General features: G+C 43.4%; 1 protein-coding gene across 1 annotated transcript in view; it reads left to right on the forward strand.

Moving 5' to 3' along the window:
• The window catches only part of LOC139351094 (pyruvate carboxylase, mitochondrial-like), a 251754-nt gene that overhangs the window by 184220 nt on the left and 39649 nt on the right, over window positions 1-27885 (forward strand). Inside the window, exons 13-15 of the mRNA XM_070992772.1 lie at window positions 15428-15572; window positions 16528-16617; window positions 22587-22808. Of these exons, the coding sequence (XP_070848873.1) occupies window positions 15428-15572; window positions 16528-16617; window positions 22587-22808 (457 nt within the window). The remainder of the gene's footprint in view (window positions 1-15427; window positions 15573-16527; window positions 16618-22586; window positions 22809-27885) is intronic.

The following is a 27885-nucleotide window of genomic DNA, read 5'->3' on the forward strand; positions in this document are numbered from 1 at the left end:
GAGAAGTTTGATATATCATTTCGCCCAATCGTATCTCGTTTACAGCACATGGCTTTATGGCTCGTTGATTCACAATTAATCAAACCTCTAGTGGTTTGGCACCCCGTCCCCTCGTCAGGCAGAGTGACCTTGCTGAATGAAATAAACTAACATGACCTACTGCCGGGTGATGGATGTAGTCAGTTCACCAGTCAGGAGAAAATCTCATTATTGACTGGCTTGTTAGTTTATATATATTTCGTTACATGTATAATTCATGGAAATTCACAGTCTACCTGTGGATATAATTGCGTTCCTCATCAGTTAAATGTCAAGCAGCCGTCAGTATGCGGGGCACAGGACAGAATCGTGTCCTGAGAGCATTTCCTGTGACCGCAGATGAGTCGTGTTCGAGCCAAGTGCGCAGGGGAAATTCTTTTTCTCCCCAGGATGCAGAGCTAAGCAGAGAGATTGGCAGGATCTCTTTTAGTTCATTCTGGGGAACGCTGCGCTTAATCGGAAAGAGGGCAGACCTGTTCTGGTTCGGTCAGGCCACATTAGTCCTCAAAGTGAAAACAGTTGCAGGGGAGTTGGCCTACTGACCCTGGACTGGACAAATCCATCCAGCTTTTATTTATTTATTGGTTGATTTCATTACAGATTGGTTCACTGGTAAAGTCACCGGGGGTGTCAACAAACTGGAAACATCTGGATGTCAAGCATTTATGTAAATCACTCAGTTGCATGCAAACACTTCAGCAGATAAGTGACATATGATAAATGGTAAATGGACCATTTATTTACTGACCACTCAAAGCGCTTCACAACACAAGCCAGCACTCACTCACACACATCCATACACTGTTGGCAGAGGCTCCCACACAAGCTGCCACCTGCTCATCAGGAGACACTGAGGGCACAGCTGCCAGCGGGGGCCGGGGTCCGAACCCCCGACCCTCTGATTAGTGGGTGACTGCTCCCCTTCCTGATTTCTGATAGCTGAATATTAAGCTTTGAAGTGAGTTTACATTGAACATGCTTAAACTAGTCATGACCCTAAGCATTTGCACATCGATGCTTTTTTTGCTCTTTACTCCAGCACACTCGAAATGAAACAGTGACCATGAGGTTTAAGTGCTGACTTTCAAGAGAGAAATGTGCAGAAAAGGTGTGAGCCATATGCTGTTGATGTGGACCTTTAAAGCTGAGATTTAGCTATTTAAAAGTACTCTGTGGAGCTTTTGACCTTTAGTAGGCAATGGAGCGAGGGCCTGTTTAGTTTGACTCGTGGACAAGGCAAACATGCACATCCACGCTGGTGATGCGATGGTTTAATAACGGTTTCACATGATCCACAGGTGGCAGCAATGTGCCAAGAAATGCAGCAAGGGCAAAGTAGAAGAAGACTGCTAGCAAGTCAACATGCTAGACGCTTGATGCAGCATTTATGCCTGACCTTGTTTGATTTATTTTCTATAAATTCCACAGGACAACTTCAATCTCATAATCATGGCTCTATTTGAAGTGTGCTTGAATGCGGGAGATTTCAAAGACAGGAAAGAAAGCAGCTGCAGTAGTGTTTTTCTCAGCGCTGCCTGTCACCGGCTCTGGCTAGCAACAAACAGAAAACAGACAGGCACGGCATAAAAAGTTTGCAGCTTTAGTCAAAAGACGGGACCTGACAGCAGCTGAAGAGCACGTCCACGCCAACTGCAGTGTATTCTAATGTGTGCTTGTGTGTGTGTGTGTGTGTGAGTGAGAGAGAGAGAGAGCGAGAGAGAGAGAGAGAGGAAGAACATATGAGGTTTTGAGGAATTGAATCTTTGTGTTGAATTAAAAAAGCAGCCTAAATGAACCACCTCACCTCCCCTTAACGTTTATGTGTCATTCGACTGGTTTGTTAGTGTGTGAGGGCAAATTTTGTGTGCGTGTGTGTATAAATGAGTCACAGTGGGTTTGTGAGACACACTGGCTAAATATAGGCAACGCTGAAACACACAAAAACAAATGCACTCAGCGAGCGCCTGTGCACACAAACATGTCACACATAATCACCAGTGTGTCAAATGCTTCCATTCACGCACACACACAGACACACCCACACGCACGCACACAAACTTCACACATGGGCACACATGGGGGATACATTTCACACAATCTATTTGCAACCAACACATAACACGCACACGCACAGATTGGCAATGATCGCTTGATTGCACACAAACACGCGATAATGTCACACAAATCACGACATGCACACCCCGCCGCTGGACACACACCCCTTACGAGGCTGAATGAAACACGCATGCACACGCGCTCGCTCGCCGTTGATGTCAGGGGTAAACGGCGTGGAGGTTTAGATCGAAGGGCAGATCTCCCGCTATTTGTCTCAATCTGGGGATAATGAGAGACAAGGGCAGACACACAGTCACACGCACACACACACAACAGTCACACAACTCCGCCCTCTAATTTTGCTCTTGGAATCGTTTGCATGTCATTGTGCTTTAGTTATTTCCTCCGCATTAGTAATCGTCTTTCCAAATGATTTCCCAGTTACTGCTGGCACACCGTTCTACCAACAATGAAGTACAAGAAAGACACGCTAGGCCTCATTTGTCTACATCGCTTTAAGTATGAAACCTTGACAGATACGCTCAGACGTAAAGACGCAGGGCAGAAATGACTTCAGGAACGTGTTGGTTTGAGGAAAGGAAAAAAAAAAACAACAAAGCGCAATCCAAATGTTTCCAGGAGTGAGCTGCTTTAATACATTACATGCTGCTGGAGTTCAGAGTGGAAATAACAGACAGAGGATCAGAGGCGAGTAATAACACTCTTTGTGTGTGTGAGGCTCCAGAAATGGGTCCATACAGAAACGCAATGAGCTGTTAGAAAAAGGCCGTTAAACGTTGAATTACAAAGCCGGGGAGGTGCAAGTGAAAAGATTGCAAATGAGATTTTGTTTGTTGATTGTTTCCCCTGAAATGAGCTGTGGTTTCTTGGCATTAGTTCTGTTAGAAATGCAGGGGTGTGTGTCTGTGTGTGTTGCAGGAAGAGTGCATTGGCGAACGTGCATGCATATAATTATCAGGTTGTAGTTTACATTGAGTGGAGACCCAGTCAGAGGAAAGCTATTTTACGCCTTGCATATTGAACTATTCTATTAATTTAATTAGTTCGTGATCTGGGGCGCCGTTTTTGTTTTGTTTTGTTTTTCAGCCTTGTGGCTATCTTTGTTTGAACGCTGCAGTAAGACACTGCTTTTCAACGTTGTAGAACATGTTCAAAGATGTTTTCCCCAAAGAGAGATGTGCCACGCCGCAAATTGCTCTTGAAGCGCAGAAAGTTTGTTTGTCGCCTGGAGAGCGCTCGTCAGAACAATGCAGTGGAAGAGCACACTCGAGTGTCTCGCCGGCTGACGTCTTCGGCGTGTGTGTGTCATCGCGTCGCAAAATGCTATTAAATCTCCAATCGGGAGTCAAAGCTGGATTAAGGTGTTTACAGGATTGAAATGCCCTTAAATAAAGCAGCTAAAATTGCTGCGATTAAGCTCATTCTGACTGAGAATAATTGAACAGAATCAGAGTATGCTGTTTACATGGTCCCCACCTCAGTCACACTGCCACCGTAATCATATTATATGATTACTGCGTGTGCAAGTAAACATAGCTAATAGACCTTTCTCACAGTGGGACATTTTGACTTGTTAAATGCAGGTGGAGCTAATAACATTAATAACTGGCTGCAAGTTTGCCAGTGGTAGACCCCTGGTGGTGCTCGTGCTGGCTCACCAGCAGAACTAAATGGAACGCAGCCCGTGTTTCACCTGCACTCTCCGTGCTGCTGAGGCTTATAAAGGTCTGTAACTTTGGGAGGCTCTGCTGCCAGAGAGCCATTTCAGCACCACGGTCAGCGCCCATGAGCTGTACACACACATGATACGAACACACACAGTGTGGCAGGATGAGGAGCGGCAGCCCTGATCAAACAGCATTAAAAAACCAAATGTGAAAACCTATAAATACTGACTAAATCACAGGCAGCCATGATAAGGCTATAAAAATATTTAGATAAATAATGCATGATGTTCTGTGCTGAGAAGATCTAGACAGTTATAGCACACTCCGTAAATAAGAGGCGGCTATTAGTCATTCGGTGTTCTGGGCTCCCCTAGTCCCTGAAAATAGAGACTATGGGTGTTTAGGATTAAAGGCATCATGCGGAGCCCATAGATGGAAGGGAAGGATTAAAACACGGCCCTGTTGGTTGAGTCAACATTTCTATTTTGGTTAGCTTTAAAACAGGAGTCTGGCTGTCTTTGCTCAGTGTTTATTAGTGCGGATACACGGATGAATCACCTTTTCACTACTGACAGTAGTCATCGATACAGAGAGCACATTAGATGAGATGCATTACTTTGACGAACTTGGGCCATTATCACGGTGGTAAATGGAAAGCGGTTGAATTGAATTATTCACTAACACCTCTCCGAATGAGGGAAGCTGCTTTCTTTTGATCTCTAATAAACAACATGTGGCTCTCTGAAGCCTCTTCGCGTGCCCTTTCGGTCTGTCACCTGGAGTAACCCTGAGGTAATAATGACATTCATGGTGGATGTTTGTTTCAGTGCTTTTAAAACACCCTTTTCAAAATGGAAGAAGACATTTTTATTGAGAATAAAGCTACTTAACTACACAATTTGGCTTTAATTTCTACAATGTGCCTGTTGAAATGTGGGCTGTTGCGTTAGGGAGAAAGATGAGAAGGTATTAACTGGAAGATGAAATCTATCCTAATTTTACATGAATGATGTCACACAATTTTTCATATTAGAGCCAGATTTGCTTTGTGACTGCTTACCAAGAATATGTTCTTCTTGGTTTTCTGTTGGCTTGCTGTCATCATAATATCCAACCAGGGTTCTCACTTATAAAACAGAGCAGGATTCATACTAAAAGTGCACGTGCACAAAAAAAGACCAGCAGATGGCGTTCCCTTTATAAATCCACAGCAAAGCACCGCATGAATGTTGATGAATAAGACGTAAGCAAGAAGGTGGTGGTGGTGTTTGTGCGTGAGGTGGGACCAGAAATTAAAAGTGGTCAGATCAGACAGTGGAGGCAAATTCCTCCGCTGTGGGAGAATTTCCTCCCACTGGTGGGGGCAAGGGCAGACCTGAGCCCACGCCACTGGAAACACAAATAACCTCAACACTGTGGGGAGTGTTTGTGGCAGCTGCCACCGTGTCTCCAGTGTGCTCTGTGTGCCTGACAGCGCATTCACTGCACCAGTTTTACTCACAAAAGCTGTGCACGACAACTAGAATCACACTTGGTGATATGCATAGTATTAACAGACGTTACAGGAAACTATTGTCTGTCTGCTATCTGACATAATCTTACATTTGCACTATTGATGATAAGCATTTCATTAGCATACAGGCCCTCTCCTCTGTGTTCAGGGTCTGTGCTGATGAACTGAGCAGACATTGATTTTAAGACTTGAGTTGACTTATATCTTTCAGATTGACAGGTGCTTATGGAATAGTTATGACTCACTGAGAGCAGAAGTACAAATAACACAGGCGGTCTGAACGTTTGCGATAATGTGGATCTATAATTAATGTGATATTAAGTGAAATTAGATTTATGTCGCCTGGCTTCAATTCACCACCTCACCATCTGCGTTTTCACATGGGTCAGTATTTATGTACAGCTCTGCGCATTCTCTCATCAAGTTTGTTTTTATAGATCACAACTTTTGCGTGGGAGGTGGCGTACGCCTCTCTCAGGCCCCGCTTTGTGCACGCGCAGTGGTCCTATGTTTCATGAACACCTCAACCTGCTCTAATGTGGGAAAATGTTTGCTACTGAGAGAACATTTTCAGCAGAAACATGACGTGAAAGTGTATCCTTGAGGAAGGGATTCAATATATTTTTGAGTGCACAGTACTCAAAAATTAAACTGGCAAAGGGTTGTTCAGTGTGCAGCAGTATTTCTATAGGACCTGGAGTTGAAAGTCACAACTTGACTCATGTCTGGCAGCATTATGGCAGCTTTTTTGCTTCATTTCCTGCAGTTTGTCTCTGCTATGTAGCTGCTTTTATGTGTACTGCACCTTTAGGGTTTATATACTAGTCTGCTGGTGTTTTCAGACCTCAGTTGATTTCTATTTTTACTTGGCTGTTTCTCTATCTGACTATTCAAGCTGTACAAACCATGGCCTCACACAAAACCAGAAAGCCACCGCTTGTTGCTCTTTACTAAAATAGCATCGCTCCTGATCTCTTTAAACTGTGACTCAGGAACCACAATGAGTCACTGCCATTGTTGGGTAGCGTACCAGGTAGAAGTAATTTGATGTCCTCGGTAAGCAGTCTGTTAATGAATGGTAATACTATGAAGAAGTGAAATAAAAGTAAGGTTTTAGGCTGAAACATCCATCGCAGTTTTGCTTTTAACAGCAGTGGATGATGATTTTAAATGGTAATTCTAGCCAGAGTTAAACTGACAGTTGTTACATGTATTTGCTTCATTATAATTGAGTGATGGTGACAGTTAAAGGAAGTAAAATCATTTTTTTGGCAGGTAATTGGTAATGAGGTGCATTCGGTTGTTATCTAACCCTGGGTCTGCACACTCTGTGAGGTCACAGTGAGTTTCATGTTCCATTCCTGAGGTAAAAACATTTTCAAAAGCTTTAATCTTTCCCAGCATGCTGTGAGTCTCTTCATTATAAATAACCCAGCGTCTCTCGGCGGTGAGTTAGCATTTACAGCGTATGGTCGAGGAGATTAGACCGCACATCAACCCTGAAACAAAAAGATGATGTCTCACTTTTGACAGGTCAACAAGTATCCGCTGACATGAGTTACAGTCGACCAGAAGAACTGCTCTTAGAACTAGCTACCATCAAAACCCACCGCCTGAAGCTGATCTGCCGACAGTAATCTGAAAGAGTGGACTAAAATGATTCAGCATGAAATTCATCACGCTGCCTGGAAAGTGCTCTTCTCTGTAATCTGTATAGCAGTTTTTGTTATAAAACATGAGTTTATACTATAATTTCAGACCAAATAGGTTCCAGTTCTGCTTCTGGTGCACGGCCATGTGATCGGGGGCAGTGATAGGGTTTATTGAGCCGGGATCCCAGAGTGAAACTATGAATTCCTAATGTTCTCCCCTGGCTGTGAAAGGTTGAAGAGCCCCTGCTGCGTTTTCAAATCTCTCTGGATGAGCTCTGGTCCAGTGGTTTCTATTTTGTTTTTTGCAAGGGGGAAGTTGTTGATTTTCCCAAATATCAACTCGGCGATTAAAGATAACGTTGCTGTACAAAGACAATATATTTAATGTTTGACCTCATCAGCTTCATTGATTTTTGTAAATATCTGCTTATTCTGAATTTGATGCAGCAACAGGTTTCAAACGAGTTGAGACAGGAGCAACAAAACACCTGTTTGGATCATTGCACAGGTAAACAGGTTGATGGTAACAAGTGACAGTATCATGATTCAGGTTACCACTTTGTGAACACATGATTGTATAAAGGACATTTCTACATGCAGTCAGGAGCACTTCAGTGCCTTCACACATGGCCTCAGTCCTGACTTTGTATTCGTATTTCTTATCCTTTCTGCAACATACTAACACCGAGACGATCATTCGCAAATTCAAGGACAATTGGCTCAGAAGACGGAACACCTGCTAACTGAGTCTGAGACGACACCCTGTGGGTTCGGAGTACACCACGAGTCATTTAATGCGTCACAGGCCTACTGCTTAAGGATTCCCAAAATACCACTAAGTGGCGATCTGTTTTAATAAGCTTGCGTCTCAGGGTCCTGAAAGAGCCTTAGAAGGCCTTTGGTTAGCTAGTTCAGCAGCCCATTTGTTGATACTGTAGCAGATGAGTCACACTGAAAACGCATCATGTATTAGTTATGGCTAAGTAGTCATGTGTAGTTATTTTAACAATATTTAAAAATAACTTGTCATTCTACCCTGCCTCATCATGTCATCTGCTCCAGCTTCCTACATGTCCCAGAATTACTTTGAGCTCTCCCCCGGAGAGTCGCGTGAACTTTGGCAAACCCAGTAAATCATCTGGGGTTGACATGTAAAGTGGTTATAGCTCTACCTATATTTCAGAGCGCCCTGAGAAAAGCTGTCAGTCCCTTTCACTTAAAACACATCATATGTCGTAGCCACAAAGCATTTACTCTTTAGACTGCTGCTCGTGGCGAAACCGACAAACCAGCCAGCACTTTTGCAGCAAATGTGTCCTCTGGAAAGTATTGATCATCAGGGCAAATTGGTGAGTTTAGAGCAAAGCCTTCTTTTCTCTTTGGAAACTGACTCCAGGAATTATTTACTGTTCATGCTTCACTTCTGAAAGGTTTGTTCTGCTATCGAACACTGTGGTCACGCTGGAGATCTCTTGACAACAATGCAGTAGCTGTTGCATTTCCCCTGGGACATCCTTTGTCTAGGATGTCTGGCAAGTTCAGCACCATGGCCAGGGGTCCTAGTCAACTCAGCAGAGGCAGCTGAGGCACATTAAGAATGTCCTCCCATGACTGAGGTTCAAAGTCTGTGTCTGACATATCTCAAAACTTTAAGATTACTTTTCCTTCCTGCTCTTGTTCCTTTCCATAGCTGTTTGAAGCGTTCCAGGAATAAAAGCGGGATCAAACCTGATGGACTGTGTCTCATGACACCTCAGGCGCACACACGCATGCACGCTAAACTGCCTTTGTCTGTTCATTAAATCCCATTTTGTCAGACTTCTTCATCCCCTACGAGCTTATTTACAGTGGAGATATTTCTGGGTACAGCTCCGCTGATGAACTGGGAGGTGCAAATTGCTCTGGCGTGGAGCAGTGATAGGAGTTATTACTGGAAAGATCACCAATCAGATTTTTTATTTCACTGAGGAAAAAGCCCCGTGGCACATGTCAAACACTGATTCCAGATTTAATTTTTCGGCGCAGCCATGAAATAGTCATGCAGGAATCTGTTATCTTTGTAATGGGGAGCTGTGAGACAGGAGTATTCAGACCGCTGTTGCTTTGGCAGTAAAAACATTTCCGAGTGTATTTCATGGCTGTAAAGGCCACTGAAATTGGACGAAGATGGTTGTCCTGATGAATAGTCATGGGCTACTTTAATCAAACGGAAATAAGGAGAAAATTAAAGGGCAGAGAATTAAGGCATGACCTTGGAGCTGAAGTAGGAGAGGAAATGTGAAAGAGGCACAGAACGTGCTCATCAGTGCTGCCGCCTCGACCTGCTCGTTCTTCGTTTGGACGCATTAGCAGATGTACATGAACGGATCCCACACAGAGAATAGTGGAAACTGCTGATACTCTAAAAAAGCAATCAGCGGCCTGTCACAAAGTCAGCAGTCAGCTGAGACCAGAGCATCTCAGCGGCATGACACCGAGTCCGTCTGTGCGTGAACGTTGCTTTTTGGTGACTGAGAGTCCTCCATTGTAAATATTTGCTTGAGATTGTTCGAGTTTGCTTGCTGCTGCCTTTGAGTTGATGTAAGAGACAGAGCTGTGTGTGTGTGTGTGTGTGTGTGTATGTGTGTGTGTGTGTTTCCTTGTCTGTTTGAGTAAATTCGTTGCCGGTAGGAGTGTGAGAGGTCCCTGACATATCCACGTGCGTCTGTGTGCATTCGTTCCTCTGGGTGTGTGTGAGTGTTGATCTTGTTTATGTGTTCGGGCCAGTGGTTAAGGCGTGACGGATGGGGATAGGGGAGACAGAGGAGGAGAGGAGAGGAAAGACGAATGACCTGACAGCTCCCCTATTCAACTCCTAATCACTGAGGGAGCGTGGAGGCTGTGTGTGACAGAGAGAGGCAGTGTTTGTGTTCGGGGGAAGACTGGGATCGGGCATGTGTATGTGTTGTGCATTTGTGTGTAATGCTGTGCAGAGGTTGAAATTTCTCAAACTCAAAATCTGCGCCTGTGCTGTCTCTGTCTTTGTCTCTGTTTTGGATAAACCAACTCAAAGAGAAATGAATTCAGCTGACAAAACTGTTTTTCTTAAGGCGATAGAGGTTAAGGCGTTTTGCAAGTGCTCATCACCAGGAAATGCTACGCAACACGATATATTTAGGCTGAAGCAGTGTCAGTCCAGATGCTTTTTGATGAGGTGGGCCTAGAATCTGTATCCGAAAAGCCTTCAGCGGCGTTAAATACTCTCCAGTTCTGATATAATTGATGCTATGGCAGCATCTGTGCTCACCTCTTTAGGAGCTGCCATTGTCATGTTTGAACGAACAGTCACAATGTCACCACATTGAAACGGCGCCTGTAGCTGCCAGTAGTTCCTCACAGGATGCTTCAGCCACGAGTGCAAAACTTGAAGCCTGGCGACATGGATTCTCGTGTTGTGCAATTTCATGAATCCAGCTGCCTCGCAAGGTGACGTGATCATGCACGATAATGGATGATTCGTAACATCTGTGTAATCCACGACAATTAGTAGATAGACATGACAGCCTTTCCTGTACTGTTCGACAGCCATCTGAAAACCACGAATACACGTGTGCAACCAGCAGCAGGGCTGTGGTGAAACTACTGCAGAAATCTCTCTGCTTCCTTGTTTCATGAATAATTATTCTACAGTTTCTACTGTAAACCAGCAGGCATGTTTAGATACTGACACATCGCCGACGATGAGCGGTGATAATAATAAGCAGCGTGCACTCGATCTGCACTGTAGCGTTCACAAAAACAGCCCTCGGTCACCAGCTCATCCTTTACCTTTCACTGCCAGTGAACTCTGACATAATGCAGGGGAGTGCTTGACCCAGGCCCTGGCCCTGACCTTCACCAGGGTCTCCAGGTTTTCACTTCCAGTCAGCCCAAAGGTTTCTCGTATCAACTTGCTGGTGTGGGAAAAAAGAAAGCTTAATATGAAATGGAGGCTGAGTGGGAAGATGGCAAGTCTAAAGTGATGGAGGTCACACTCGCAGGAGTACAGGGGATTACACAACAGAAAGTGTTGGAGTCCAGATTAGTGTCAGTGAAGGTGCTGACTTGACTTCAGGCTTGAATATAACTGGGGTTTATTATAGCGCTCTAGGCGCAAAGGCAAAAGTAGAGGATATGTGTGACTCTCACAAGCATGACAGGTATAAATCACATATTACAGTCAGAATTTGACCTGATCCGTTAAGCCACCTTCACATTTTATTTGATTTTCAGCCAGGTGTAAACACAGCCCCGTCTGTCTTTACACTGCTTGAGAGAGATTATGCTCATGTGCTACGGTGTCCTCATGCAGAGCAACTCCAAACACGACGCAGTGTTTTATTTGCCTGCGACTTCAGAGTTATAACACCTTATATACACCGAAAAATTAGGAGCAGTCTGGACAGTAACGCCTGTTTGTTTACTTTCTTGCCATCACCCCACCTACTCGCCTGATTTGCAAAGTGAAAAATGACATCCAGTCCCAGTGATGACAGATTGTAGACAACGAGAATACATAAAATAGCAGGTGATATATTTTTTTTCCTCCCTCCGAGACATCCAGACTGCATTTTACTGTCAGGTGTAAATTCTGACTGTATGAACCGCATTTGGATGTCGGATGACAACTTTAGCACTTCATCTGAGGCAAACCCTTGCAAGGAATAATGTTAGCATTTCAGGACATTGATAATGAGCTTTTTGTCTTAAAGTGTAACTAAAATGGAGCTTCCTGAAATCAGCAGATGCCCTGCAACCAGAGTTTTAAGGTGGGGCCGCGTTGAACTGTTTGCAGTTGAGCCCGGGACATCGATACTTACCTCAGGATGCTGCTTTGGCAACCACCGGTAAAGCTGATTGCAACAAGAGCGATAAGGACTGAATCTAGTCAGAGGAGCAGTAAAGCAGACTTTAAGTGCTGGGGGATTAAAAGGGAGGATAGTCAGACCCCCCCCCCCCCCCCCCCCCAAAAAAAAGGTGCATGTGATTTCTTTTGCACCAGAATGAGACAGCGACTTCTGACGCCGAGCCTCGCGTGCGTGAGTTAAATTGCTCGCTATCATAGAGAGTGTGGGCGTATGTAAACGAGAGCCTGCGAGAGCATTAATTCACATTTAGACGTGTTTACTTTCCCACTAAAACTAATACAGTACTCAAAGGTGTGAGTGTGTGTGTGAGTGTGTGTGTGTATGCAATCTGAAAAGCATTTGGGAGCGGGAGCCACTATCATCACTGGCAAGAAAGTGTGTGTGTGTGTTTTGCATGCTGCGTGCGTAGCCCTGAGAGCTGTAGCCAAGCGGTTGTTACAGGGCATCCAAATCAGGGAAGGGCCTCTGTCGAGTGTGTGTGTGTGTGTGTGTGTGTGTCTCTGTGTGTGTGTGTGTGAGAGAGAGAGATATCACCGAGGGCAGGATGAAGACCGAGAGAAAAATGCATAAGAGATACTGAGCGGTGGAAAGGGAGAGACCAAAGTGTGTGTGGGCCTTTTTTAGTGTGTTTTTCACATCATTAGGGGAAAGCCAGGAGAAAGAGTAAAGGGATTGTGTGTGTGTGTGTGTGTGTGTGTGTGTGTGTGTGTGTGTGTGTGTGTGTGTGTGTGTGTGTGTGTGTGTGTGTGCGTGCGTGCGTACGTGTGTGTGTGTGTGTGTGTGTGTGGTAGCCACAGGCATACAGAGCAGCCTGATAATGAGCACATTGATCTGGTACAGCAGAGAGGAAAAGGACAAACCTCCATGTATTAATGGTGTCTATATTCCCTCTCCATTATTTTTGGGATCTTTCATTAATAGCAGCTGTTTGTGTGTCTCTCACTCTCTGCCTCTGCCTGCCCACATTTTTTTATTCATACCTATTGATTGCTTTTCACCCCTTACGCTCACTTATTAAGTTTGTTTACGCTTGTAAATTATAGATGAAGATGACATCAAACGCAGAAAAATGAGGGAAAATTCCAAACTGGTGCAGGTGAAATGTCAGAATGCCCCAAGGCCCAATAATGGTAAAAGACAGCAAATAGAAGCAAATAACAAATACAAATCAGAACTTTTTCCTTTTATTTTTTACATTTTTCTGTTTTTGACCTCTTCCTTCTGGGGGCGCAAATGGAGAAAAATATACGCTGTCGGTAAAAACAAATGTAATGTTTAATTTGCACCCTGTTCCCAGAAACTCAGGTGCGTCCAAAACACCACACCAGCATTAAGAAATAGTTCAACATTTCGGGAAGAATGCGCATTTCTTTCAATGCAGACAGAAGGTTGACACATCGCTACGGTAAATATGATGCTAGTCTCCTGCAGGTTAGCCTAGCCTGGCATAAAGTCTAGTTTACACTTTTCATGCTAAGCTAATAATTAGCTGCTGGTGACTCTTCTTCTTCTTCCTCAGAGAGTGATATCAATCCTCATCTAACTTGCAGCAAGAAAGCTTATTATGCTTACTGTCGTAAAATAGACGTGTTCTTCAGCCAACGACATGTTTGCTTTTTGACTGTCTTTAAGTCAAGAGCTTTCAGTCTGATCTCATAGAAATGTGCAATACGACAACATCCCGCTTTCATATGGCTGACGAGGGCGTGTGTGCTTTAGTTATGTTATCAGATAGTATAAATGGAGGGAAATAAGATGGCCACAGGTTTCTGGAGCCATACAGCTCTTCTTGTTTTGGGCTGAAATGCGTTTCTGTTTTGGTCCACAGCTCATAGCCCAAGGCCTCGCAGTGCAGCAGAGCTGTATGAATGCCTCGGCTCTGCGTCTCCTCTCCAGCACTCGTCAGTGTTGCAGGAGCCTGAGAACAGTGTCATTTTCTGTGTGTGTGTGTGTGTGTAGAAAGGGAAACCATCTCTCCTCGCTGGGAATGTAAATGCCTCCAAAGATGTGCACAGTTTTGTCCCATCTTTTCTATAATAATAGTTCTATACGTTGGCGGAGTCGAGGTCTCCTCTCCTGTTGTAACCCCCTCTCTCTCTGGAATATCACTGTTGCCTGTTTTTCTGTCTCTTTTCTCTACTCCTACTAAAAAACAACACATGTAAATGCCCCTCTCGCTCTGCTTCAATTATTACTGTATACGTCTCCGTCTGGCTCTACTGGCATGACCAACATGCTTGTTATTCGCCCGAGCACATTGATCTACATCTCTCTCTCTCAGTGCTGGTAATGAGGTGTGTGTCTGCGTGTTTTGTTTATTGCCCCAACTGCCTTCTCCCAATTATGGGATTCCTGAGTGATTGTGTTGCAGCAATTACTTCAAGTCACTCTGGGCTTGACTGTCAGCTAAACGGCCAAATTGTGGTTGTAAATTCTGGCCTTATGTCGGTTATATTTTGTGTGTGCGTACATGCATTTTTCATCCTTATGCCTATGTCTGAGTCTGACAAAGAGATCTATTTATGGACTGGCAGATATGACATTTCTGGACTTCAGGAGACTGTTTTTCCTGGAGGTCTTTGGTCTGTGTGCATTTAGAAATAAAAGGGATGCTGGGTCATGAGTGGCAACTCTTTTCTTCCTTTTAGATGGGACTTAAGACTTTGGGTCATATGCAAAGACACTTTTAGTAAACTTTTCACACAGTTTACATTCCTTCACTTCCTAGCCTCCCTTGGGGACATTAAACAGCTAAACACATCTAAAGCCTCTCCCAGAATATATTAACATATCCTCCTTTCACTCAGCCCCTCCAAAACACTCCCTCGCTCCCCATTTCTGCTCCTCTGTCTGCTAATCTCCCTCTCTCTTCCCTTTCTCTGGTCAGTCTCCCTCCTCTTCCTCCCTCTCTTCCGCCAGCATACCCACATTGTTAACACGGGGCTTACAAGAGTGAAAAGAAATCAACAACAAATCAAGTCATGAAATTAACTGAAACAATTACATCTCTCTCCTCTCTCTTACGCGCCCTCGCTGTCTTTGTTTACTTAGAGAGCTTAATTGGCGTGATAATACTTTTGCGGCAAACAAACAGCAGCAAAATAGAAATGGAATGTAATTACTTCCAACAGTTGACTTTCTCCCTCTGCCCCGCGTGTCTGTGTGTGTGTTTGTCTCCGCAGCTCTCTTTGCTGAGATTGTGCAGTGTTTAGAGTACTCTGTCATTTGAATGCGGTTTTTGGGATGCCGCTGTTTGTGTGTTTACCAGTGTGTAGCTGAGCTTTGTGCGCACCTTCGCAAATGTCTGTTTAACGGCGAGCTTTTAAAGCGAGACGTTTACTTCAAAAGAGGTGCTTTCTTTTCTGTGGAGCGAGTAATTTGCAGGACAGGACTTGAGCTGAGTGATCGTCTTGAATGTCTTGTTTCTCTGTACTGTGTGTGTGTGTGTGTGTGTGTGTGTGTGTGTGTGTGTGTGTGTGTGTGTGTGTGTGGTTATATTTATCTCTGTTGAGGTGTTTTTGCAAACCCTTTGTGTAAAATGTTCATTAAAGATGACAACTAATTAAAAGCCTCCACCTGTCTCTCCATCTCTAGACCAACATCCCGTTCCTCCAGAATGTTCTGTCCAACCACCAGTTCCTCCACTCCACCGTGGACACCCAGTTCATCGACGAGAACCAGGAGCTCTTCAACCTGAAGCCCACTCAGAACCGAGCCCAGAAGCTCCTGCACTACCTGGGTCAGTGTACAAACAGTCAACAGAGGGGGGACTTAATCATTCAAACTGAGCCAGTTCAAAGATTTGTAGTCACTCTGTAATGAATATTTTCTAAGACCATCTGCTGTAATTTCATGGTTGTTTGTGGGGCTTTCCGGGAGCTTTTTAATCAGGAAGTGATAAATGTAAGACAGTAAATGTATACAACAGCTGAGCTGAGCATAGTGATTTCAGTGAGGGTCCTCTCATACAAAAAAAGCGGTCTGTCACTACAGGATTATGAACTTTGGTGGCTAACCTGTGAAGCATATAATAAATCCAGTAACTTTACTCTGGAATTATTATAGTTAGGAGATAATAACCTGAGATGGAAAAGGTGTTGAGGCGGTTTGCATATGACTCAAGATTCAAACCAGTGTTATATAACCTGAGGTCCAAACAATGGAAGGAAAAAGGTATCGCTGCTCTGGAGTATATACCATACTCAGAGAAGGAAAATGTGTTACCTTTTCAGACCTAGAGGTGAAATGTGGTCTTTTTTTAGATACTATACAATTAAAGGACTGTTTTAACAAAGAGGTGAGGATCAGCCCACACACAGATATGAATGTATAATAAGGAGTAGTGTGAATACACAGTATAAGCAGAGTAGACTACCTCAGCCTTCTACCCAGCCTAAGGTGAAAGCAGAGGAAGCTCAGCGCTATATTAAATATTAAATATTGAAACTGTCGTGTGTAACAATAATGATTCACTTCACTCAGTTCAGGTTGAAGATTGCTGTTAAAGATGTGTTGGTACATGTGCTGAACACATCAAACCCACACATCAGAATATGACCATGATCCTTACTATCGCCTCAGGGCTGCTGTTTTATAATGCTCATTGATTTTCTTTTTCTTGTTCTTCATTGTCCTTAAAGATCAATCGTTACACGGGTCTGACTTCTATTTTCTATTTTTGTACTCATATCTAGGTCATGTGATGGTAAATGGACCTACCACACCCATCCCAGTCAAGGCTAAGCCGTCGTCCACAGACCCCGTCATCCCTCCTGTTACCATGGGTAAGTCAAGTGAATGCAGTTCAGCCAATCACAGTGCAAAGTTCACTTCCATCACTCATCATTCAGTTAACCCAGTCACAACTCAAGTCACCCTTTTCAACAATTCAGATTTTACACTGCGCCAAGTCATGCAGTTTGTTCAGCTGAGCTTCAGCAAAGGAATAAATACACACTCTCCAGGCTGTGGGTGTGTAATGTAAATAATAATTGATAATTGAATACTGGGTTAAACCTATAAAAAGAAGTGTTGTCACAAGAAAATGTCATGGACTTTTACCATAATAACATCACACTGCATCATCCTTATTACATTTCTTACATTTGGACTAATTTAGCAAGGCACTGCCAGTGCAAAGGCGAGGGGTTTCATTTCCCCTGGGGCACCCATGCTAAAAATGTAAACACTTGTGGATCCGTAGGGCACTTTGGATAAAAGCACCCACCAAATGACAAATGGGCTGTCGAACAGTCTGATAGCTGCAGGCGGAAAGGCCTTCCTAAATGGCTCAGTTTAGCACTCGGGGAGGAATAGGGGCTTTGGCCCAGAGTGCTCTGCTGAGCTGTGAGTACCGCGCTGAGAGGGCGCAGTTCATTGTTTGTGAAGCCAGAAGTTCCACGCCTCTCACCCTGCTCTGCACCAGCACCCCTGCAGTCTCGCAGGAAAGGCCAACGGCCAAGCAGGGCTCTTTGATGAGCTTGTTGAGCCACTCACAGTCTCTGGTGTCGAGCCCTGTGGGTTTCTCTTCCCCTGCACTAACTGTAGCGTCAGTGAGTTTTGAAATACTGCTCAGTTTTACTATTAAACATGTTGTTAAAAATGAATATCTAGAAAAATTTGCTTAACTGACTTGATGTCACAGCCCATCTATGGCCGTTTTGCAATGATGCACTTTTTGCCCTTTCCCGCCGCGCTCCCAGGTATTATTTTTGTTAGATGCAAAAAAAAAACCCCAGCATGAATTTATGCAGCTGCTCCTTTTGACAGCAAGAAAATAGTCAGATGTATCAATCTGACATGTTTATCAGCACCCTGTACAGCCTCGGCACATACCCCTGCGCGCCCGGTAAACATGACTTTATAACAAAATAATGCGAATAATATGAATCATAATCAGGCATAACTAATCAAATCTGACATCTAAAAACCATGCACAGTGGAACGGAACGGAGTAGAATAGGACTGAATAATCTGCTGTGTTTGTGTGTGCATGTGAGTGAGTGCTTCTCCGTGCTTACCCCCCACTTGTCTACTTATGCAAATCTTGTGTTGAAAGCTATCATTGCCTGTTCCTCTTACAGCAGGGAAGCAAAAACACAGGCGTGCACACACACTGCTGCAGACATGTGCTGCACTGAACAAGTAGTGTGTAGGCAGACACCCTTTGTGTACACCCCCCCAACTTACCTAGTGTAAGCAGCTGATGAGGTAGTAGTATGCCACACAGGCACGCACAGAGGCATACCTAAAGCCTAGTAATGAGATTTGTAATGTGCTTATATCCTTTCTTTCATTCAACGGAGGGATTGAGAGAAGAGAGGGATTAGGCCTGTATTATCACACTCTGTGGCAGGAGAAAGGGGTTATGAAAGGAGGAGAGGGACGGCCACGGCGGTGTATAATCCCTATATGTAGAGAAAATGCTCAGGTGGACATAGCGGCAGGCGGGATATGTATGGACAAGAGGGAGGACGGCGAAGAGAGCTGGAGGGACTAATACTGTGTGCCTCCCACAGAAAAGAGAAGAGCAAAGATCAGAATGACATTGTCAGATCTCAAAGCATCACATCCACAGATAAGGAATAGGAGGAAGAATTAGAAGAAAAAACTACTTGAGGAGTTCCCTCCCCTCTGAGGAGATAAGGAAGGAAAAGTACTCCTGAAAGACAGGCCGAGGATGTCCTGACAGAGACTGTTAAGTACTCAAAGGCCATTATTTTCTAATTAGGATTTGCAGTCTAAAACATTCCCTCTGAAGGCTGATTGCTGGTGGTTCATCGATGGTGTAGAAGTACACCTTGTTCAATTATTATCTGGATTTATTTAATGGAGGACATCTAGAGGTTAATCACCAGATGCCTCTGAGCTAGCTGTAGGAAGGATGACTAATAAAAATGACAGACTGCTTTCCTCCTCCCAGTTGTGCGCTGCATTTCCAACCTTAGGATTAAGCAGAAGGATAGTTTGCAGTACAATATGCAAAGTCTCTTCAAAAATGGACTTAATAATTCTCTGTCTATTCTTGCTTTCTCTGCCTGTTTCCAGTTTTTGATGCTTTCATGAGCCGTCTTCAAACAGAAAGGGCTGTTGGCTGTGCCTCTTTTTATTTATTTATTTTACTTTTGTTTAGGTCCAAAACTCATTTTCAGGTAGCTTTTAAAAGGACTCATAAAGAGCCTCAAATTTGGCTTTCTGAAACCTGAAGATACTTTGTATTTCTTCGGGTGTGTGTACTGCAAAGTAACTTTTTTTCCTCCTCTTTGTTCTTCTTTCTTCTTAAAAAGCATTTCAGTTGTTTGTTTCATACCTCCCATGCAACTTTGTGGAGGAAAACAAATTGTGTTCTTTAACAGCACTGCCAGTCAAAGGTTTTTCCACAGGCGTTTTTTTTTTTTTTTTTTTTTTTTTTTAGCAGTTATGGTAAATAGAAAGCAATAAATACATGTGAATCCAGCTCATGAGGAAGGAACGGCGCCTGTAGCAGACAACAGGCTGTTCATTTGTCGCACATCTCATATGAACACATCTACCTGCTTTTAACATGTGCAGGCTCAACTGATTGGCTGTTCCACCTGTCTGTAATAACTAATTAGCAGTCCCACCAGGATCTGACAATTGAACCGGTCCTAAAGACAAAGATGGAAGACATTTAACGGCCTTCTCGGGGGGGAATATGTCAGCTGAGTACATCAACAAGGCAATCTGTTATGACTGAGTTTATCTCTCCACGCAAATTGCAAATAAAGAACATCCCTCTGAGCGCCGTAGCTTGCTCTTATCAAATCACATTAGCTGTTGTGGAGCTGGAGAAGAGCGTTAAGACCAGACAGGTGAGGGATGTTGAGGGAAGAGGTTTGACATGACACCAGCCTGGGAGAAAGAGGAGTGAAGTGAGTGCAAAGAAGCTGGGGGAGTGGGCATGAGGTGTTTTCAATGCAGAGGAAAGCGAGCGTGTGTGTTAATGCGCAAGTGGGTCAATTGTCAAGCACAGCAGCCGTTTGGGACTCGTATCTCTTTACTGCTTTTTGTGTCTGCTCTGCATGATACGACACGCACACAAATCCACTCAAACACTGGCTACCTTCCTCCAGGAAACTGTCACATTCGTAGGCCATTGTTTAGTCACAGGAGTCCCAGCGCAGATGCCCTCATTTCCTCTCTGTTGTGTTTCGGCGTCTGTGTCAAAGGCGGCACAAGTGGTAAAAAAACATAGAGAGCAAGTTTGTGCGACTGCCTGAGTGTGAGAAATGGAAGGAGGACTTTGAGCATAAATCACTTTTCTGTGTGTGTGTGCCGTGTTCCCCAGGCGGCCGAATTACACACAGATCTTGATAAGTTCAAAGTGTCTGTATCTATTTGCTACAGCGGTGTGATTTCACAGAGCTCATCTAGCCTGTGTGAGCTCATTGTGTGTGTCTGCATGCGTGGACAAATGTATCTGCACCACTGTGCGTATGTGCGCCGCGCATGCTGGCCTTGCTCGGAGACAATTACAGCAGAGATCATTTGTTTTCAGGGATGAAGTACAACAATAAAAGGTTAAGAGCGAGAGAGGAGAGAGAGCGAGGAAGTGAGATGAAGAGGAAGAGAGAGGGGGACAGAGGGTTGGAGGACAACTAAGCAGGCAGATAGTACCTCATTAACTAGTCTAATTGATTGATGATTGTACACACTGCAGCAAAAATAGATCCCAGTTCCACTTCCAATATTTTAATGCCTCTGGTTGTGTGTTTAATTGCCAGGCATGGAGAGGAAAGAGAGGAGGATTAGGATAGAAGGTTTGTTACAGCGGCGCCCACAGAGCCAGGTCTCTGCCATGCGTAGCTTGTTTTGAGGACTACAGTATTTAGCTGTTATACACTGGAAATGCCAGCATCTGTCCTGGGGATTCCATTGTTTTTATTCCTCCTTGTGGAGGCTTTTAGTGGTGACAGTGTGTTTTGACAGTGCCTGCGATGATACAGTCTTGTAAGCTAACCAGAAACACTCATCGAATGCCAACATGACCAGTAGTCTTCATCCTTGGCTCCTCTGGGAATGGGCCCTGCAGGGTTTCTGAAACACTCTTAATGGATGTTGCTCCACGTGATTTACCTGTTTCTAGTTCACCTGTCAGCTTGCCTTACTCTTCTTTTTGGCGACACTAGCAGCACGACTCCATGGATGGCAATGTCGGTCCAAAATTTTGGTCCAGACTGAAATATCTCGTCGATGGATGGATGGATTGTCATGAAACTGAGACATCTATGGTCTCCAGAGGATGAATCTGAAGTACTTTGCTGACATCATGACATTTCCTTTATCATCTGGATGAGGATCATATTTGTGGTTTTGAGTGAAACATCTTAACTGTTGGATAGCGTGCCATTTAATTCAGTGCATACATTCAAGCTCCCATCAGATGACTTGTTATATCGATGCTGATCTCCTGATTTTTGTATAGAACCATTATCTCATCAAACTGCAATACTTTAGTTTATGTTGAAATACCTGCATGCCATTCTCATCAATCTCAGCTGTACTTTGTGTGTAGTGCTAATTAGCTTTGCTGTTAGCATGCTAATGGACCAAACTAAGATGGTGAACATGGTAAACCAGCTAAACATTAGCATTGTCATTGTGATCATGTCAGTATGCTGCTGTTCCTAAGCACTGCCTTACGGGGCCACGGCCATGGCTGTAGACTTTTACTGTAATCTTGTTATTGTACTCCTTGGGCTGCTGGGTGTGCAGACATGGTTGCTCGAGAGCTTTAAGACAAAGATTTATATGGAAGTATATAAAAATATCAACATGTCAAAGAACATAGATTAAAAATGCTACAAATATATATTTTCAGTGTAATCCATGTGGAGCTGCCTCCACACTTTTGAAAATAGAATATAAATATATGCCATACTCAAATCTGCGACAGCATGACAGCTCTCTGATTGCTGGTGTTGTGAGAATTTTGGGACCTAAAAACGGGGTCACAGGCCAGATAAGGCTGAGAAATTAGAGATGCACAAAAAGTATAACTGGTTCGCCTCCAGGTGGCAACCATACAGTACCAAGCTCTGTGACTTGGATCTGTTGTTTCATGAAACAGTTGCTGCTTACTTTTTATAGAAAGCCATGGCCACATGAGTCACTGTCAGCGGGAGAAATCCATTTTCTCTAATCAGTGGGTGGTGTGCGTCTAATAAGCCGGCTGCTGAGCTTAATCCTGTATTCCTTTATAGTTGATCTACTTGAGCTGAGGGTGATTGGAGCAGCAATGAGAGGAGACGGTGTCCACCTCATTAGCAGAAGTTATGACAAGCGCCGAACTTGTTAACAGCACAGCTCGAGTGAGAGAGAACACGGTGTAAATAAAAATCAGTTTACCTGCTTGCCCGGTGTCTTGTTAAATTGGTGTAAATCATTTATGCCACACACTCTAAAGCAGAGACCAGAGCCAATGGTTTCAGTCCACTTAATGAAAAAACAATATGGACGCACTTTTTTAGCACATGACTGTAATTGCTGGTCTGTTTTAAGTAAAAGTTAGATTATTATAGTTATTTTTTGTCTTTTTTTGTGTTATTATGTCTTCTGTGAATGTGCAGACTAATCATTAAGTATCTGCACAGTCTGTTTGGCTTCCCCAGGCACCTGATATTGATTTCTCACAAACATGTACAAACACAAACCTATTTCCCTTTCATTACCCCTCCGTGTCATTCTCCGCATTGACTTTCCTCTTCTCTTTCTCTGCCTCCTTCACTATTAGGCGACCCACCTGTAGGTTTCCGTGACGTGTTGCTGCGCGACGGTCCTGAGGGATTCGCTAAGGCTGTCCGCACCCACCAAGGTCTGTTGCTAATGGACACCACCTTCAGAGATGCCCACCAGTCGCTCCTGGCAACCAGGGTTCGGACTCATGACCTGAAGAAGATCTCGCCATTCGTCAGCCACAACTTCAACAACCTTTTCAGCCTGGAGAACTGGGGAGGTGAGCTTCTGTGTGTTCAGCGCTTGTCATTGTCGCACCTCTGCACAAATGATTGTTTTTGCATTACGAGTGAAAATGTGGAAATTAATGGGCTTTAATAGGTGCTGCTTGGCAGAGCTGGGCTAGCAGATTCCCCCTGTTTGCAGTCTTTACGCTACGTTAAGCTAACTGCCTCCTTGCCCCACATTTTTGTTTTTTGTAGTATGCAGATATGAGAGTGTTATAAATCTTAGATATGCACAAGAATCTACAGCAACACCACCATTATCTACTCAGAAGATTCATAATAACCGCAGACATACCTAAAATATGTTTTCATACAAACTGCCGTGTAAGAATGGCGTGAATTTCCCTCTTCCGATGGCTATCATGTTAATTAAATTCTTTGTGCATGTGCTCCACCATTTTAATTTGTCTGAACAGCCATGTCTGTACTTTCCATTCATTTCCAGTCTTGGTGTAGATCTGTCGCATGTTTCATTGATGCCAGCGATTGGACCACTTTGTTGTTCTTGTTTGAGCTGTGAAAATCACCCACTGACAACATATCTCATGCCTCCATCTCCTCTGCTGCAAGTCAGTCTTCAGGAAGTTCCCTCAATAGACAGTGATTGTACCTTTCGCCTGCTCTTGAATGAAGAGAAAATGGTGTTATTGAAACTTCTTGGGGCATGAACAGTCAAACAGTGTCCCTGTATAATATGCAATTACTCTGAAAATGGCCAGAGAATGAAAATACGTGACTCGTGTTTGAACAGTTGGCGACGAGGGCAATTATCAACACTTCTTGATAATGGTCCCATTTGAAGTGTGATTGTTATGAACTGGTTTCAATGAGTAAATTCATTTTTCCCTTTTGAACGCTCTCGAACACTGAGGACAAGCACGTTTGTGGAAGAGATATGCCCAGTGAACCTCTTGAGGTTGAAATGTTTAATTTAATGCTCAATTATAGTGAAATGCTCAGAGTGATTGTACTTATTTTACTTGAAGTGCTTTGAGTAGATCACAAGAACAAACATAAGAACTAAACAACAAAAGCTTGCAGTAGAAAGGGTTTCTGTGGCTGTGCTCATCGTTAGATGAACAAAGTGAGGAAAAAAAATAAAAACAGAGAGCCTTTCCAGTGAAACCTCTTCGGTGCTGTAAACCCTTCCTGAGATTAAATTCCTCCCGGAAGCTGATCATGGTGCACCAGTTAGGTGAAAGCAGTATATTTCATTACTGTGGGAGAGCACTTTGAGCACATCTCACGTTAAGCAACTGTCTATTCGTCTCATGTTTGAACAGATAAAAAGGTTATAGCAAAAGTAAATCATCGAGGAGATATTTTTCGATAGAAAGGGCTTAAACGCTTTCCGACTGCCATCTCCCAGCAAATCGTGATGTTATTATGAGAGTGACCAGAGAAAGAGGACATGAATTCAGCTTAGCCGTGTTTGAGGAGTCACATTAAAAGTAAATCTTTGAAGAGAGACTGTGAAAACTTGCCGTGAACTCAATCCGTCACTCTGGAGGAAATAGTTGAATAGGTGCCAGGGAAGCCCGTTGTCCCTGTGTGTCTCATTATACCGAACCAGTTGTGAAAGGGGAAAGTGTTTTGATTAAGGGACATAAATGCCTTTTTAACTTTTCATTGTCTTCTATTTGAAATGCTGTTTGCCGTCATTTATTATCATGCACAACACAACCTCGCTGAGAGATTTGCCGCAGCATCTCACTGGGTTTTATCCAATGGGGTGATCGTTTAGGTGTTCAGAAACTGTGATAAATCTCCTTTTAGGGGACGGGAGTCTTACAGCACACTGTCCCAACAGTCACAATAAAACCTGATAGAAAGCATGCTTTGAGACCATCTTATGGTTGGACATTGAAGATGGTCATTTATTAAGAGCTTCCTGTTTTCTGTACTGGTCTTTGAAAACCTAAACCTTTGCCCCCATTGAACTGTTTAACTAAATTTTAGCTTAAAACGTTAAAACTATTATCAACAGAATTTGAAGATTCTAAAGTTTTGACAGTATGTCAAAGACGGTTTTATATTGTTTTGCAGCGATATCTACTGGGGTTAGCATGCTAACCAGCTAGCCCCAGCTGTGTCCGTTCGTCATACCACTTTGTACCTCAGGTGGTCCCACAGCATGGCCCACTGTAGTTTCAGCTGGGAGGTGTTTGCTTCATTTCACAAGCTGTCTTAGCTTTTTTTTGGTCTCATAAATAAACAAAGTAAACTCAGAAAATGTCAAGAAAGGAAATATTCTTACACCTATTTTCCCTAAAAGCTATCTTGGCTTGTCTTTCCACTGTTCGCACAAAGACCAGCTCTGATTTAGTGAAAATAAACCCTTATTATCTGTGTCAGATGTGAAAATGTTCAGACTAGTTAGCGAGTCCCTTATTTAGCAGCCATATCTCATATATACATTGTACCTTTTAGAATTCAGCTGACTCTTTTTCAGTACGACATAATTATTCTTAACTGAGCTGACAAGGTGCCTAACACTCTAAATTTGAGCAATTGCTGCAGCAGAAAATTGAACACATCTTGCTTTGTGTCTCCCCTCTAAATTCTCTCATAACGCGCTGTTTGAATTGCAGTGGGAGTCGAGTTTTGAAATCTTCTGTCAGTGAAAGCTCTTGAAGTTTAAACAGTCTTCTGCCTTCATGAAAAAAAGTCAAACACAATATATGCTTGTCTCTCTGCCATTTATACAGCAAAAGCATGGGTACATCACTGAAACTGAATGTCGAACAGGCGTCGGAGACGTTGAAACGAGTCCTGGCGTAATGATCCTGTAATGAGGTGATGTTATGAGCCGAGGATGTAAGATTGTCTGTCTTAGTTAAGAAAAGTCACGAAGAGCGCGCGCATCATCGAAGAGAAGTTTAATATGCCCGTGGATCCTCTCGAGGCGTGAGCAGTTGCTGCACGATATGATTAAGAGTCAGAGAAAACACAATAGTGCTTTCTCATAATTATTTAAACACTTAAAGGCAGAACGAATTCTAGAGAGACACATTCCCCTGAAAGCTTCCCACGAGTTTACCTGACAATGGTACACTTCCTGTGCATATTCATATTTTCATGTTAATTTCACTTGTTAAATAGTACAATGAAGTGTTTAGAGAACACAATGCTGAATCTGCCAACAAGCCTTTTGACACAGAACAATTTCATTTAAATTTTGCTTCTCTTCCATCCCACTCATCCTCGTCTTCGACTCTACTATCAAACGCCAAAAAGTAAAAAAAGTGAATCTCAGAATAATGTAATTATCAGTGTGTTTCCCATCCCCACTATTAAACATCCTTCACTGTCTCGGCCTTTAATAGCCAAAGTTCTCAGGTCCACAGCTTTGGCAGCCGTGCGCTCGTCTGATATTGATTTAGCTTGTGAAACACAAATGAGACTACCACGCTGCAGTAAAAAGTTCAGCTCTAGCGCACACTGTCCCACAGTGCCGGCTTGTAACTATCCCTTTAAACAGTTCCTCAGAAAGCACTGAATCACCACGGGAGGAATAACTACCTCTTGATAGGAGGTCCCTATACAACGCACATTTATTACAGAGTGATCAGAGATGGAGAATATTACACTCGGCTCTTTTAGAATCACTTAGAAGCCAAATAAATCACTAAAGGGAGATGACCATGTGAGTATTGAACGGCTCTTCCTCGGACACATTGTCCCTTTGCGAGAATCTTTTTTTTTTACACAGAGGGATCTTAGATAGGGAATATTGCTTTCACATGTTTCAGCTGCTTAGAGGCAGAATGAATCACTGAAGAGATTAAGCCCTTTGAGGATTAAGTCCCTTCCTGATACTGCGTTCCTCACTACACCATGGAAGATACAGTAATATGAACTGGGTCACATAATGTATCTATATGGTCCCCTTATCTGTTCCACAAATGGCAAATTCATCAGATGGTAAAGCAGCAGATTCTTAATTACTGTACGTGCTCCTTTCGGTGTGCATTTTCTCCTGCCCTGCGGTCGTATAAGCAGCGCCTCAGAGTGCTTGTGCAGGTTTTCAGGAACGTGAGCCGCTTCTCGCTAAAGGCAGCAGACACACAAGCACGGATGGCCGACCGGCACAAAGGCAAATCGACCAATCCAGAGCAATAACGTGGAATCACAGATGACATAAAAATTGATCTGGCAGGATAAACTGTCCGATGCATCAGGGCCATAATTGCATACTTAAGCAAAAAATGCTGATAACTGCTGGGATGTGTGTGTGTTTATGAAGCCCAGCAAGTCAAATTAGAGGTATTAATCATTTTTATCATCGTGGGCTTTCCCTTATTGGCTCAAGAGCATGAGATAGAAGTTTATTTTCCACAACTTTACGTTCCCACTAGAGGTCATTTGGATGGAGTAAAGAGTTTGCCAATATGAGCCCATACAAACTGTTTAATTATTGAGTTTTGTATAAAATTGATGTTACAGGTCCCTATATTACCACAACACTTACTCTAGGAGACAATTTGGCCTGAAATACATTTTTTAAACGCTACATGAGGTGCTGAATACTCTGCTGGCAATCGTGGACGTTACGTAATGGGCTCGTTACCGTCTTCCTCTGACTTATTTTAGTTCATCTTCATGACAGAGTGGAGGCTGCCTGTCTTTCCAAAAAGTGAGAGGCTCAGCAGTGCCGTGCCTAATGTTCTGATATGTGGGCCCAGCTGTCAGTCTTCATTCCCGTTATCAAATTATTAGAGTAAATTCCGCAGTCCCACATGAATTCCTCGCTCAGCATCATGTTTCGATAACTCATGTGCTATGAAGCATTAATGCTAATATGTTTAACATGAGATAGGACTGCTTGGAGTCTTTCCACAGCAAACCGGTGGTTTAAGGGAGGCTAAAGTCCAAAATTGGGGATAAAAAATGGATAGAGATGAGGGTTTTTCCCTGGGCATTCCTACTCCTCCCAGAGAGGGAACAAGCAGTGCTTTGTATTCTCTCCATGTCCAAATGTATGAGTGCTCAGAAAATGAAATTTAATGATGGCAGTGTTGGATCAGCAGAAAACCACTGGAGGCTTCAATATCTCTGGCTGATATGATA

The sequence above is a fragment of the Chaetodon trifascialis genome, chromosome 23 (assembly GCF_039877785.1).
Source record: "Chaetodon trifascialis isolate fChaTrf1 chromosome 23, fChaTrf1.hap1, whole genome shotgun sequence".
Lineage (NCBI taxonomy): Eukaryota > Metazoa > Chordata > Actinopteri > Chaetodontiformes > Chaetodontidae > Chaetodon > Chaetodon trifascialis.